Genomic DNA, 16,245 nt, shown 5'->3' with positions numbered 1-16,245 from the left:
AAGGAAGTAGAGGCCAAGCACCAAGTCTGTATGATTTCATTTGATTAATACATAAGAAATAATAAACCAGAAAGAGACAAACATGAATGCATGTTGGATGAACGCAAGAAACTCAAGGATTATTTTGATAAATTACGTTTATTCTGTTCACATGGTGAAAGCTCAATAAATACACAGTTTAATACAAAAAGACACAGAAATATATTTTGTTCAAAATAACAAAAAACGAGAATTTTTGTCCATAAATTTTGTTAGAGGTCATTGTTGCAATGAAAATAGTTGAGTGGACGGATTGCTGTATGTCTCAGCACTGTCCAGAGAAGGTGGCGTTTTGAAGTTGTTGCTGTGGCATCCAGTATTGCTGACTGGTGGAGCAAACTCCGCTAGGAACCTGATGACAGAAAACAGATTTGGGTTATGAACTCATTCAGCTAACACTCTGGATTCTACAAGAGTAGGTTATGAATAAACACGGCCATTGTAAAGCAAATTCTCTGTAGTTTAACCATTAATTATTAAAAAGTATAAAGTTTAATGCCCATGACATGAACATACCTGATACGAGGGCTGCAGAGAGGACAGCTGGGCTGTGCTCGCTGTGTGACAGTCTGGTTCCTGTGGGCTGTAGCTGGCCATTGGCTGACCCAGGAACTGGCTAAGGGTTGGGGGATGCTCCACAAAGCCTGAGGATCTCTGCTCCAGCACCTCCTCGCTGAGGCCCAGCTGAGCGGACAGGTAGGAGATGTAGCGGATGGTGAGGCGCAGCGTCTCGATCTTGGTCAGGGTCTGTCCGGCTGGTGCCACTGAGGGCGGCAGGTATTTCCTGAGGTGATGCAGGGCCTTGGTCAGATCCCTCATCCTCAGCTTCTCTCTCACTGGCTGTCTGGCGCTTCTTCCCCGGATACCTGGACCTGGATTTCTTTGTGGTGGAGGCAGCTGTGGAGGATTTGGAGCAGGGCAGAGTCTGATTCTCATGGGTAAGACCAGGTGCTGCAGGGCTTTTGAAGACAAAACACTCCAAAACATTTTGTTCAATTCCAGCAGCCTGGAGGGAGGTGGGGGAGAAGCAGAAGGAGTCCACAGAAGAGGTGGGAGACAGGCTGCTGCCAGCACTGAAGTAACCAGTATCTGAGGCTGGATCATAGGCCAGAGGATCGTAAGACTTGTCCAGCAGGGTCTTGCAGTCAAACAGGAAAGAGTCATCCTGGAGCTGGAGAGGAGAGCAGTAGGACACATCCATAGCTGCTGTTGTCATCGTGGGTGAAGTCGATGCTGTGGTTGTAAGCTCTTCCCTGAGCAGTGAGCTGTCAGTGTGTCTCTGGTGGGGCAGGCAGAGGATAGTGAAGAGGACCAGGGAGGCTGCTCCATATATGTGGTAGGAGGTGTGAGGTTGCACCTCCAGCAGCCACCTCAGGTCCTGAGAAGCTCTGGGAGCAGGGCCGACACCTAGGCCAGGGGGTCCCATGGGAAACATGCCAGCTCCAGCACGAGGTGTGACCTGGCAGCTCGCATAGGCATCATGGCAAATTCACACTACACACTCCTGCAGCCTGGGAACATGACCCTGCCATGACAGGGGCTTCACCTGGGTCACAGGTCTGTCTCTAAATCCTCCTGAGGATTTTTTATTAGAAATCTGAAGTGCCATGGGCTGTGACTGGAGGCAGCTACATGATCTGTGACCAGAAATATCCAATGATCCAAAATCATTGCCCTGTAACTGTAAGGTCTCCGGTTCAGCCAAACACAGTGGTCAATACTATGCCCCATCATCATTCATGTACATTAAACGTTCTTTACACTGAAGTTAGATGGCAGGGACTACTAACACACTTTATATTGAACTGAACATGGCCATTTAGTTATTTATTACTAAGAACACTGTCCTGTCCAGGTCTCCCTTTCAAAAGAGATCTCCAACCCATGTTCGCCGTAATGTTTCTACAGTAGCCCAGAACGAACAAACCAAACACTAGCTCTAGATAGGGCCATTCGAGTTTTGTTGTTGTCTCTTTTTCAAGTCAGCCACAGTAGTTAGAAGCCCATCTGCGACCACCAGCATCGGCAAAACGCTGAATGATAATGTGAATCTGCTTCATTCAGTGTTTCTACCTGCTTAAATCACAGGGTCTGTTTGTTTTGGAGAGGAGGTGACCTCCGTTAATCATTCGGTTCCCAGTAGGAACCTCCTAAAGGTTTGGATCAGATAAAGAGTGAGCACACCATGGCATGTGGTGGGTAAGCTGCCCTTCTGTGACATGCCAAACAGCATCGGAGAAGCTCTGATTTGTAACGTGAAACAGCTTTTTTCAGTTTTTCTACCAGTTATAATTACCTGTTCCATTTGTGTTGCAGAGGAGACCTCTGTGGATAATTTGGCTGCTGGTGAAAAACCTGTTTGTTCTTAACTGATTTTATGCTTATTTTTTGTTTTAAAAAAGTCATTACCATGTAGCATCTCTTACCACTGATCTCCTAAATGTTCTGATTCACTAACTGCTGTATTTCATCTAAGTGTGTAAATATTGGTGCTTAGTTTTCTGCATGTGTATTTAATTTTGGATAGTTGCATTTAAAATAACATAAAGTAAAATACACCAAAGTATAGCCTAAAACATGCTACATTTTGCGCAGCGGTTAAATATGTATAAGGCTGACAGGAAGTTGATGATGTGATTTGTTAGTATCCGAATTAAGATGTTCAAAACAATTTCCGAATCCTTCCATGCTGTAAGAAGAACTCACAGATCACTGGATTCTCTCTGATATTTCTGTGGATTTGATCATCAGGTGTCGACTGTGGATCTGAGTCCTGGGCAGCGTTCCCACAAACCGCCGCGTCACATTTGACTCCTCGCTCTGCAGCAGAAGTGAAACCAATGAGCAGGATGTGTGAACCACTCTCACACAGCTCTGCAGCACCTCAGTCATGCAAGAAAAACAGACATCCGAATCCAGATAAACATCCAGAGCAAACATGGGACATTATTTGAAAACCAACATTTCTAAAAGCCACTAAAACAGATTCTGCTAAAGCTGGTTTAGTTTTTTTATTTGTCTTGAGTTGAAGAGTGTGTGGGGTGACACCAGACTTGACAGCTGACTGGAGGACCAGTTCAAAAAGTGACCTTTGACCTCCACCCACGTCATTATGTGACATTAAAATACTGCCAGAGAAAACTTGGCGTTTATATTTCTGCCACTCCCAGTCTTAATCTGTTTTAGTTACATGAACAATTGTCATTTTCCTTCCACTGACCTGTTGCTCTGTAACACACAGGTTACTTATTTAACACAAGCACTCAAAACTGAATTATCTCTCGTCTGATGAGAGTGGTACTCATAAAATAAACTGATAGCACTTATTACAACTAATTCTAGCACTTTAGTCTTTTGTTGATTAAAGTGTGAATAATTATTATTTTTCTAAATATTTGTGCATATTTTTTCATCACTTTCGTATTCGTTTGGAATGATAAACTATGAGCTGATAATTATTTTCCAGTGTAAACCCTCCGCAGAGTTTCCCCAGCTGTCAGCTCTCTTCTTTCCCTCCCAGGCTGATGATGCAGGGGATCTGTCTTCTTTTAATCCACATTAGCTCTGATGATGTTTACTCACATGTAATGAGTGAATAATCAGCACAGCAGTGTTAACCCTTTCATCCCAAACCCTTTTAGGCCAGAGACTTTATTAGCTTTTCTGTGATGAAAGACCTAGGTGAGTATATTAGGCTTTGTCTCCTCAGGTTTGCTGCTTGCATATCAAATGAACTGCATGTATGTGGCAAACTAAACACTCAGGCCTAATTCCCCTGCCTGCTATGCAGGTCCACACTTCTCTATGAATATTAAAGCCCTCTCTGTTGGCTCTAGCAGGTAATTAGGGCTGTAGGTGAGAGAAAGGGGGAATGAGCAGGGAGGATCTTATATCTTAGTCTAGACTTAGCGGTGCCAAGAACCTCTCTGTGTTTGCAGAGCCCCATTAACAAAGATACACTAAATAAACTAGATAACCTGTGACAGAGGCTGATGTCTGGTCTGCTGTGGAACAAACCTTGGACAACTCATTTATCACAGGCTTCAGACCACGACAGGAAACTATTATAAGGTGTCTGGAAGGATTTGGTAATGTTACTTGATTCCATGCTTAAGGTATTTTTGTAACCTATTATGTCCAGTTATATTTACATATGTATGGCTTCTCTGTGGCATATTTTGCCTTTGACATTTATAGCGCGCATGATTTGTGAAGAATTATTGTTTTCACAGAGGACATGTTGACATGTCACAGTAGGAAAAGCACAGGTGTAAATAATAGAATTATCGTTTCGGCTTCAGTTTGAGGGTGCCATCATTAAAGTTAATACTAACACCTGTGCTTTTCCTGCTGCAGTGTGACAGGTCGACATGGCCGCCGTGAAAAAAGCTTTTATTTTCTGAGTTTGTCGAAAAAACAAAAATGATGCACAAGACCTCAGGAATACTTCATTTTCTAAAAGATTATTAGTTGGCGTTTTTTCTTAATTAGATAGCTTACAGCAAAGATGCTGACAGGAAACACTGGGGAAGGAGAGAGAGAAGATAATAAATACTGCATTGTCCCTTTGGGGGAACTTATCTCTGGCTCAGAGGGCTTTGATGGTATTCAACACACAGGCTGCTGGATGGATTCAAACTGAGCTTCACGATAACGGTCTCAACCTTCAGGCCACCAGGCAGCCGTCACAATATTTCCATGTGACTGAATGGTGCCATCATTATTAAATTGGGGAGGAATATGATAAGTATAAAAAACAAAATATTGTCAATGATAATTATGTCCCAATGTCCTTAAACAAGATGATAATATAACCCCAATTTCCAACGAGTACTTTCTAATTAAAAGTGTATTATCTTGTTAGTTTTGCTAAAATTAGTAAAGTTTGTATGGCATATCAAACTACAAATATTGCACACCTGGTCCACTTTTGTGTCGGGATCAGCTGCAGACTGCAACAGGTCTAAGTTAAGCAGAATGAGTATGAGGTTAAGTAAACCCAAACTGTGATGTCCCCATATGAGGACACAGGGTCTCAGGAGGTTTAGACAATTTTGGAGTAGTGATCTATGGGGGCTTTTTTTTTAGTAGAAGTTATGAGTTTAAGTGTTTCGAGAATTGCAAATGAACACATCCTCTAAATTTTAATATCATCAATTGTGTTACTTAATATTATAAAATATGAACCATCTTTAGTCATTTGCAAGTGCACTGTTTAAGCTGATATGGCGAACTTGTTGCTTATTTACACATCCAGCAGTTGCAGAGTAACAGCGGCATTCCTTTCAGGTCAGTTTTTGGTCTTTAACAACTCCTGAGTGAATGGCTGGCTCTTTAGCTGCTTAATGCTTCACTATATGTTCACCAGTTCATCTCTAACTGTGTCTGTCTGCTGTCTGGTAATTTTCTGAAGCTTAATCACTACAAGCAACCCATTTCACATTGTCATGTTGTTATTTGATACATTATTATAATAAAAATATCATTTATAACCACCTCACAACCCAATATTTAATCTCTTCAATTTATAGTTAGGCTTGCCATTTATGGTATTTGTGTATTTTTATGTTTCCCACTGAGAACCATCATCCAGATGAGAAGCTGCTCTCATCTTGTGAGGTACCAGTGTGCCTTCATGACCAGCAGAGGGCGCACTGTAGCATTTATTTCTCGTTGGGCTCCATCCTACCTCACATTTACACACAAACTGGGAGCTAACCAGTACAACCACGAGTTAAACTGCACTGGATCATGGAGACAAGACTTCAAATGATGACAACACATGAGGCATTTTAACATTTTTATTATAAATAGTGGTATAAAGAAATATAAAAATAGTTGTTAGACATATCAATATTTACATGGAACATTTCACAGGACAAAATAAATAAAATGTAGTATAGCATATATATTATAAATAAATTACTTGTTTCACAGTGAGGCAGTTAAAACAGAGTTTGTGTCTGTTGTTGGATGATGAAGATGATGGTGGTGATGATGATGTGTTGGGGTGTTTAACCCCAGTATTCTCTGGGAACCAGCGGCATGCAGAAGTCTTTGCCACACATCTGTATTAAAGAATCAACAGGAAATTTGATTAGTATTTTGTATTTTTTTATATATATATATATAAAAAAAGAAGCATGATGTGTGATATCCATATGAATTATGTTAATGAGTAAATGTTGACATACCTGACAGCAGGGCTGTGTTGCTGGAGGTGACTGCAGGATGGTATCCATGCTCATGTCTCCCTGAGGAGCTTCAATGTACTGTCCACTGTACTGATCCACACCAAAACTACAGTTCCCAGAATGCAGCATGGTGCTCTGGCTGTGACACTGGGCTGGGTACAGGCTCTGGTTCTGCAGCTGGGCCCCCTGTCCTCCCATGGACCCATGCTGGAAGTAGCTGAGGATGTCAGGTGAGGACATGTCACTGGCCGAGGTGTCTCCTTGTTCCTTCCTCTGAAACAGCACCTCCTCGCTGAGGCCCAGCTGGGCCGACAGGTAGGAGATGTAGCGGATGGTAAGGCGGAGGGTCTCTATCTTTGTCAGGGTCTGTCCGGCAGGGGCCACCGAGGGTGGGAGGTAGGACCTGAGGTGATGCAGAGCCTTGGTCAGATCCCTCATCCTCAGCTTTTCCTTCTCGCTGGCACTCTCCCTTTGCTTGCTGCGCATCCGGGTGGCTCGGCCCGTCTTCCGGCCACGTCCAGAATGGGAGCAGGGTGAGGATTTGAGAGTCTGGGAATATCCAGTCTTGGCTGCTTTAGGAGTGGACTGTGGCAGCTGCTGGTAGGAAGGAGAGAGGCTGGAATCCATAGAGGGAACAGGGGAGAGGGTTTCTGAAGAGGAGATGCTGGAGAGATCCGAGTCAGAACACCACTGGTACTGCAGGCCGTAGTTGAGCAGAGGCACTGAGGAGGTATCCATGTTGTGTGGAGAGACTGAGGCTGGGAGTGCTGCTCAGGTCTGTGGCACTGGTTTTTAAGTCCAGGCCAGGCCACAGAGGTGTGAAGTGACACCTCCGCAGATTCTCACAAACCATCACTGTCTACAGCAGAGGCCACTGCCCCTGAACATACACACACACACACACACACACACACACACACATGCTCCCTCACTGGGACCTTGTCTCAGTTCCTCTCCCTCTCCTCTGTGTCTGGGAAAATTCAGCTACAGGAGTAGAAGTGTGAATTTTGACTCCTGCTCAAAACAATAAACAGTTTTTGCTTTTTGTCCCTGCAGCAACCAAGATGCATTTTGCACATGTTTAAGGGACAGGGTTTGTTTTGAAAGATCTGATTTCTCCCACATTCACTTTTTAAAGTCAAAATACTGGTCACTGAACTGGACAATAAATAGGAAAGTGTAAAGAAGTCATCCACTGCAAAAATAAAACTATAAATCTATTGTTTTATACCCGGATAGACACAGGCAATGTCACACCAGGTTAAAACTCCCATAATCTTTATTAAGCACTTGATGATGTTTCAGTATTTTTTCCAACTTGTGACCAAATGCTAACTTTACTTGTTTCTGCACCGGTAAAATACAAATAAAATCCCATCACTAATAATGTAAAAGAAAAAAAAGAAAAAAAAAAAAATCCGAAAAGAGATCGTTTGGTATAATGAGTGCTTTTACTTGTGATACTTTTGATACTCTGACATTTTGCTATACTGTGGTACTGTAATATAACTGTGAATGTAGGACTTTTACTTGCAACAGAGTATTTTTACTTTGTAATACTGCTAATTTTACCTCAATTAAGTGTCTCTTCCACCAGTAATAAATTGTTATTAATCTTGAAAGACAGTATACATTCACGTGAGGGTAACTAGCATTAGGCCTACATGCTATGATAGAAAAAAGGTTCGTTAATTAAATGAACATCACACAGATGGTCTGATGTTAACATTTTTATCAAGAGGACTGTAGATATGGATCATGTCTCCCTTTTTAAGTTGTCTTTCAGAATTTGCATCTCTGAATTATGATTCATGGAGCGGGTTGCATCAGCTGGTCTTTACTAAGCCTGGTGCTGAGTTGGTCTTTAGAATGGACTTAATATTGGTTGCACCAGCCACACTTAATCTTAACCACGCCTGGTCTTAGTGGTGTGTGTTCATATGAATGTTTACAACATGTCTTGCTATTGCCTTGCAGCACATGCTTTGCTAAGATACATTGTTAACATCCTCCTGCTGTCCTGTTGATATGTAGCTCATCATTTATTATTTGCAGCAACGTTATTATGGATTAGAGAACAAGAATTTCACTGACATCAAGATACAAAGACTAATAGAGCTGTACAGGAGAGGCACAGCTGTGTATGACTGACAGCTAATGTGAAAGGAGAGAAAAAGCAAACAAAATTGACTGTAGCTTACAATTTAAGGTAAGATAGTGTGTTGTTAGAGCTATTAAAGAGTAAGGACCATGTAAGTGCCATTTGCAGGTACGTTTATATACTGCTTCTAAACGAGCTGCATCTGGGCAGCTAATGCGCCAGCTATCTAGCTAGATTAGCAGTGCACTTTTCACTGGTGAATGTCAGCTTGTTCAACATGTTTGTAAATAAGTGAGAGAAAAAGAAGACTTGAGCAGGAAAGCTAATGCGGGTTGTCATTCAAGGTTTGTCACTCTTGTGTTGAAGGCTTTATCAGGCTGCTGATATAAAGGGCCAAGATATTTTACTTTACACCTGCCACTGACTGGGCAAAAGATTGACACCCAGTTTTAGCAAGAATGTGTAAGCGTGAGGCTGATTTATACTTGTGTGTCAGCTCTATACAGAGCCTATGCTGTAGCGAGCATTCATACTTGTGCTTTGTATTTAGTTGATTCAAAACACACCGAAAACACACATTAAACATGACTTAGTTGAGACAGTCTCATTTACAAGTACACAAATTGGCTTCATTAAAACTTGCAAGATTCACAGACAAAAACTTTTCCTCACAAATACAACATGCTAATGATATTAGCACAAGCCTATGGCATTATACATTGTATAAATTAGCCTAGCGATTAGCAGAGATTAGCTCTACTTATATAATACTCAGGACAACAGCAACATTAAACAAAGGTAACATTACAAAATTGGGCTCCATTACTACTCACAAGGTTCACCGACAAAATATATGTCTTAGACCAAACACGTTTTCCAAACAAATACAACATGCTAACATTATTAGCACAAGTGTATGCCATTTTACATTGTCTTAATTAGCCTAGCAATTAGCAGAGATTTCCTCTACCCATATGAAGCCAGGATAAATCACACAAAACTTAAAATGCTATTTTGTGGAGGCATTATTGTCTTCACAATTCACGTTTCTTCTCTGTGAACTAACAGTAAGTAAAAGCTTCATTTCCACTGAGGGAAATGGTTTTGGTTTACAAAATTAGACAGGAGGTCTGCATCGCAGCAAAGTGTAGTTATTTCTGGGGAGGTGCACGTCAGGCTATGGCGTAGGTTATGGTGTGGGCTCTGCGTCAATGCAGCATGCTTTGTGCCTGAGACACAACATAAATGACTTTTAGATTATTTTTAAGTGTTCATAAGCAGGCAAACCAAAGCACTGAAGAGGCTGGGGTTAAAATATATATCATTATGTCCGTGTCTGAGAAGTCAGGAGATTTCTCATTATTGCTGCAAGAGAGCAGAGATGATTCATGTCCTCTTTGTAGGGTGAAACTGCCTTCTCATGCTTCTTCCTCCTCACCTCACTCCAACCTTGAACCTGACATCAGTGTGTTGTGCCCTTCACTTGATCTCCTTCACTTTATATCCCAGCACTTCTCACCAACATGATCATTTTATTGTCACAGCCAGTCAGACTGTGATCTCTGAGCCCTTCACTGCCTTTATCTTGATCTTGGGAGTGAAGCTTCCTCCATTGCTACTGTTGATGCTGCTCCTGTTGTATGTGCTTCTGGATAGAAACCTGTGTCCTACATGGTTGAAATGTAAATGTAAATACGTTTATAATGAAGCTTAATGAGGTGTATTATCCAGTTAAAGCAGAGGTGTGATGGTTTCACGCTGATGAGAACTGATGAGTCTGGAGGTGTCACTTCACACCTCAGCTGTGAGAACCAGGAACGCTGGAAAATACTGCCACTGCTACCCTCTCTCTGTCCCCATCTCACCCCTCTTCTCCCTGTGTTTCCCTGTGTTTCACCAGGTTTTATTTTTAGCATCAAATCTATTTAGAAAGAGTGATGCATTTGAACTCAGAAATGGTGATGTTCCATCTTTTGTTGCTTTGCAGGAGCACACTGAGATATTTGACATGGACAATATTGAACTAAAGTGCTTAGTTGGTCAAATTAGAACATATAGAGATGGGATATTTTGAATTTTAGAGAAAATCAATATAACCACCAGCCCAAGTTTTCAGTTCTTCCTTAAATAATGTGTGGGTGAGTGCTGAGTCAGTGAAGTTATGCTTTTCACTTTGTTTCTCCCCAACCGCTCTGAGTGCATGCAGCTGCTTTTTTGAACCATGAGGCAATTTGTCTGTGTTATTTATCAATCTATGTTGTTTATTAAATCATTGTAACATCACTCCTGACATAAATCTCATCTATATTCAACACAGTGGACAGTTCTGATTTTTCACAGTTCAGTTTCCATGAAAACAGCAGCACTTTGTAGTTGGCTCGGTATGAAGGGTTTTATCATCCCTGATGGAGAAATGGCTTGCAGCAATGCAGATAACTAAAAAAAAAAAATACTCTGTGAAACAAAAACATGAAACACAAAAGGGTCCAAAATGCTGAATTTGTCTGGTTTTCATAGAGGGTGTCCTTCAGCTTGGAGCCTTTTTTAGTTCCTTTGACCGGAACACTGAAGCCCTGCCAGCTCCAGGGAGCCTAAATAATGAAAACTAGGTTGAACAGTGAGGGGTGGTGAGGTGGAAAAAGATAAAATATAAGACACCCTAAACAAAATAATTGTAAGATGTGTGTTATGTCAGGCTGAGGGCAGGGTGAACTGGGGTTGAACCCACACTGTGACCCTGCCAGTCACCCTGACCAAGGCGAGGCTGTGGGAGCCTGACTGGGAGTTTGGCACCTCTGGGTGGACGACACACCCACAGCAGGCTCTGAGGTTGGGCTGCCTGCCACCTGTCTGGGCCCTCCTGAGTGCATCAACCCCACCACGACCTCCAGTGTGCTCCCTCTGCTTGGAATAAAATCAGATTAGATATCATTTCAATGGTAGCTGTGGGGACATGTTGGTGCCACGGTAAACGGTGACACAGCAAAGAATAAAAGATCATAGCCACAGCATGGAGGAATAATCTATTGGAACATGCTGCTTTGGTCCCCAAGACCTGTCCTATTGTGTCACCTCATCCCTGATCTGAAAAGCACTCACAGTCACAAAGGATCCAGATCATCCTCTCCACCAGAACTTCACCCCCCTTTGTTTCTGGACACAGGTATCAGCTACCCATGTGCAGAAAGGTCCATTTTATCAAGAGCTTTGTTCCCATAACCGCACAAGCTTTATATAAGTAATCTTGTTTTAGCTGTACAAGAGTATCCAGTATGTGGTGTGTAGAATGCCAATCCATGTCTGTGACTCCTTTGTATGATTTTTGTATAATTTCGTATGTCTAATTTATTTGTGCACTTAATGTGGAAAAATTTTCATCCTTGAGGATAAATAATAAACTATATTTTTTGGTTAATATTCAAGAACACAAAATGCTTCCAGTTGTTATAATTATGTTATTGAAGAAGAAATTAGAAATGAATAAATGAGTTAAACAAAGGGCAAAAAGCTTCCAAGCATGGGTGGATTTCTGAACAGGCCTACAGGGCATAGCCTAGGGGCCCAAAGTGTGAGGGCCCCCCCTTGTCTTCACCTGCAAAATGTCACTCAAATGAATGCATACCGACCAGGAAGAGACTCAAAATGACCACGAACAGTTGCAAAGGAACTACAAAAAGGGCCAAAATAACCACAAGGAGACACAAATGTAGGAGAAGTGGTGGGGCCTTTTTCATATCTGTGCTCCAGGCCCCATTGTCTCATGATCCGCCCATGACATCAGGACACTATGTTGGTGTTTCCTTTTCATTTGTAATCCATTTATATCTGCTCACACAACAGTTGGTTCACTACTGCACATGTGAAAGACAATCATGGGGCATCATGGACATGAAGATGTTTCCCAAAACAATCATATTTCCCAAAATGTGCCCTGTGGTTCCTTGTACTATGACATCACAGTAGACTTTTTGGCGATGAGATGAAGTCACATTATCGGAATGATAAAAATGATGAAGATAATTAAGACTCACTCACTTACTTAAAACACAGGCAGATAAAAATACACTTTAAGTTGAGTGTGACAAGTTTTTCTTAAACTTGTGTGGTATGCATGTCAGTGAGTGAGGTAGCAGGTGAGGGGGATACATTCTGCACCCTTGGTGTGAAACATCGCTGGAGCCGGAGGGGTCAGCCAGAGGTGGACAGTAAATTTCCTCTAGTTGTAAGAGGGTGACATTCGCAACATAACATTCAACAGAAAAACTTTACACAATCACCTGACAAAAATGTAATTGGTGAAACAGAAAGTAGAGAGGAAGGACTGAGTGTTGACTTGTTGGGTGTGTTGATAATATTTCATTACTCCAGACCACCTTGAGTATACAAACCTAAATCTAATATTACGTTAATGAGCCAAATCTCTGCGGTCAAACTACATCATATTAAATCATTAGTTCCAGTGTGTGTTCTGTTTGCTGCCCTCTAGTCTGACATCCAGATAAACCTGGTGGACAGATCAGCAGAGTGTCTTTCACACCTCAGCCAGAGTAAACACATCCTCCTACTAATGGCACTTGCTCACACTTGTGTGCTGCCATGTTTTTACAAGCCCTCCTCGCCTACCCCCCGACACACAGCTGCCACTGACATGGGAACAGTTATATTCAGCTCCCACTCACTGCTACCAGGCCTGAAATATAACATGTTGGAGAACGGATTTGACTTGACAAAACAAAATTATTTTTACATGACAGAACAGAACAAAGATTTCAAGGTTCTTCTCCCTCTGCTGACACAGACAGTGCAACACTGCAATGCTGATATACTCTATACTCTGACGCTGTAAATTTTAAAACTTTCCAACTGTATTTGTGAGTTTTACATCATGAATATTACAGCCGAACTTTTCTTTTTCTTTTGAGAGCATGTTTTCATCTGTTCAACCGCTTTAAAGGTCCAGTGTGGGGATATATTGGCAGACATAGAATATAATACATGTGTTTTTTTTTGTCTGTGTGTAATCACCTGAAAATAAGAATTGTTGTTTTTTTACATAGGAAGCTGGTCCTTGTTTCTGGAGATGGCCACATTCACTGCCATGTTTCTATGGTGGCCCAGAATGGACAAACCGAATACTGGCTCTAGATTGGGCTATTCGCAATTTCACATTGGCCGCCAAAGTTAGAAAGCCTTCTGCGACTCCACAATTCAGTATTTTTACTAGTTTAAATCATTGGGTCCATTGGTTTTGGAAAGTAAGACACCTCTGCAGATAATTCCTGTTAAAAAATCTCCTAAAATTCTGGATCCTAAGTTATCAAAGAAAAATGGTGAGCACACATTACCAGGTGCTGGGCTAGCAGCCTGTCTCTGACATGCCAAACAACGTGGAGAAACACTGATTTGTCACATGAAACTGCTTTATTTAGTGTTTTTACTGATTTAAATCACCCCGTGTGTTGTTTTGGAGAGGAAGAGACCTCTGTGGATAATTCAGCTCCCGGCAAAAATCTCCTGTATAATGAACACTGAAGGATGTTTCAGCTGGCTGTAATCTACAGTCCTCACCACTAGATACCACTAAATCCCTCTCAATCTTACACACTGTTAATTTAAGAGGAATGTTTTTTGCTTAATCCACCCTGAAATTGTTCAATTAAATTTCACGAGTACAACAATGAAAATTCATCCTCTGTGACTGTATTTCATAAGTGATGCATATCTGTTAGGTGCACAGTTGTCAGACAACATCAAAAGGAAAGGGTCAACATTTTGGGATATGAGCTTATTCACTTTCTTGAACAAGATGAGGTAACTGATATCACTTCTCATGTTGAGAGTGTTCGTAATCCTCTCATTTAACTCTCGTATTTCCCCAAATAGTTAAGTGCTTAGTCAAATTTGAAATTCTATAAAACCCCTTTACCAAAAAACCTACTACGACTCATCTGGCTTTTATAAGTAATGGGAAGGTTACAATTGGCATTCATACCCAGGTCAAAAAAAAAAAAAGCCCCATTTCCATCAAGCACACGCTTCACACATGGTACCTAGACCCTAGTGTTTCCACTGCAAACAGTACTCTTAAATGTGGGCGGGGTTGTTGTCACTCACTGCTCTGTGCAGCACTCACTAGCCCCTTTAACACTGCCAGATTTTCCACGAATGTTGGGCCGTTTTGCCGGCAAGCTGCGAGTGTTTAGACACACAGAGCCGGATTGGCGAGTTGATCCAAGGTGCTCATAGGGTAGTCATATTGGCGGAACCTTTTAGTTTAAACAGACCGAGGCGCCCTTCTTCAATGGGAGGGACTGTTGAAGACTTGTGGGAGGAGCTGTTGATGACGCTGAACGTGCGAGCCACTGGCGGTGGATAAACAGGAAGCAGCTGATAGCAGGAATTAGTGAGCAGCTAGTAGCAAGAGGGAAACACAAACCTGACAGACACTGTAAAAATGAGCAACTGGGGAGACAAGGAATTGCGCGCCCTCCTTGCCCTCGCAAATGAAGAGGCCATTAACCATCAGATGACAGGGACGGTGAAGAACGGGCCGACTTACGAGAGAATTGCCGAAGGACTGACCAGCCGTGGCTTCCCTCGGAGTACATCACTGTTTACGTCACACGCTGAGCTACACATTGTGTTACTTGTTCACGCCGCCCCCCATTGCCCCGAGAAAGGCGCATTCTGTATAAAAAAAAGTAGGTAGGCAGCATTTTGCTGCACTCCCCGAGTTTGTTTTTATACTGCCAATGCTGAAAGAATGATTGGGCTTTCCTGCAAATTTGCACAATTCCTGTTTAAAAAGGGCTACTGTATTTCCTCATTACTGTAGACACAGATTGAAGTCTGCACCCCAGTTATTGTCCACAGAACGAAGCTGCATGCTGACATTTTCTGAACAAAATAGAACAGGCTGCAGTGAGAGTCTCTCTCCATGGGATATTTAAAAATATGAAACTTGAAGATCTGCTAATTACTAAAAGTGTATGTCATATAAAAACTAAAGTGATGGTCAAAGTTGTCAGAGAAATTTAAGGTGTGTTGATTAATTTACGTCGTCAACTCATTCATTGAGTAACATTACAAGTAAATCTTCCACCTTAAAACTTGCCCGCAGTGAGCCCTGTTAGTTAAGTCATTTTTTCTGACTCCAGCTGCTGCTAGAGGCAGCAAAACATCCTTTCATTTTATAGTTACAGTTTACTAATAAAACCAACCATTGGTTTGAACAGTGGTTACATGAGTTTCAAAACCAGCCACAACTCAGCGCTGAGCAGAGTGACCATCTGCTATTGAACAGTCAATGGACTGCAGTGTTCACAGCTCCACCTTTTAGTACCAGATCTGTGTGCTAGGGACCCCCACAGAGGGGGTACCAAAAATGGGGAAGGTATGGAACAGTTCCATTGGTACCATCCACAGCTTTTCACAGTGGAAATAGACACAGGTATAAATCAGCTCCAGCTTAATCTGCACTGGAGGAAATACAACGTCGGAGTGAACGCACTGATTTTAGTTCCTTTTCCAGAGATGCAATGACATGCCACCCCAGAATACTGTTTGTGTTGTGCAAGCAGCAGTGAAACATTGACAAATTAAGCCAGGGATATATAAAAAGAAGTAACCACTGTCACATTTCACTGGCCTCCATGCTGCTTTCTGCTGTTTATGAACCTGTTTTCTAGCCTGTCCGTGACATCAACCGTGACAGTCCACCAAAAAGAAAAAAAAGGCACACTCACCTGCAGCAGAGTCGTGTACACGTCTCTAATCTCCCATCAAAGGGAAAGGAGTCTATCACCTATTTTTAACAGGTTTCCCTGTGTTTAAAAAACCTGTGTACATGCGCTGATGTTGGTGGAAAAGGGTTATAACACTCATACAAGTGCATAACTTGTTTTAGAATTC

The 16,245-nt window shown here is 42.0% G+C and overlaps 2 protein-coding genes across 2 annotated transcripts; both read right to left on the bottom strand.

Moving 5' to 3' along the window:
• Positions 1 to 304: 304 nt before the first annotated feature.
• On the bottom strand, positions 305 to 1,240 carry mespaa (mesoderm posterior aa). Its single transcript, XM_049561212.1, is given in 3 exon segments — positions 305 to 391; positions 556 to 874; positions 876 to 1,240. Coding segments are annotated over 3 exon segments (771 nt in total).
• A 5,212-nt stretch (positions 1,241 to 6,452) lies between these two features.
• Positions 6,453 to 6,971, bottom strand: LOC125879359 (mesoderm posterior protein 1-like; the record flags this gene model as incomplete). The annotated part of the gene is made up of 1 exon (XM_049561203.1): positions 6,453 to 6,971. A coding segment is annotated over exon 1 (519 nt), but the record flags the coding sequence as incomplete, so codon positions are not given.
• Between the last annotated feature and the right edge of the window lie 9,274 nt (positions 6,972 to 16,245).

The sequence above is a fragment of the Epinephelus fuscoguttatus genome, linkage group LG2, assembly GCF_011397635.1.
Source record: "Epinephelus fuscoguttatus linkage group LG2, E.fuscoguttatus.final_Chr_v1".
Lineage (NCBI taxonomy): Eukaryota > Metazoa > Chordata > Actinopteri > Perciformes > Serranidae > Epinephelus > Epinephelus fuscoguttatus.
This window is presented reverse-complemented; position numbering and strand designations above follow the sequence as displayed.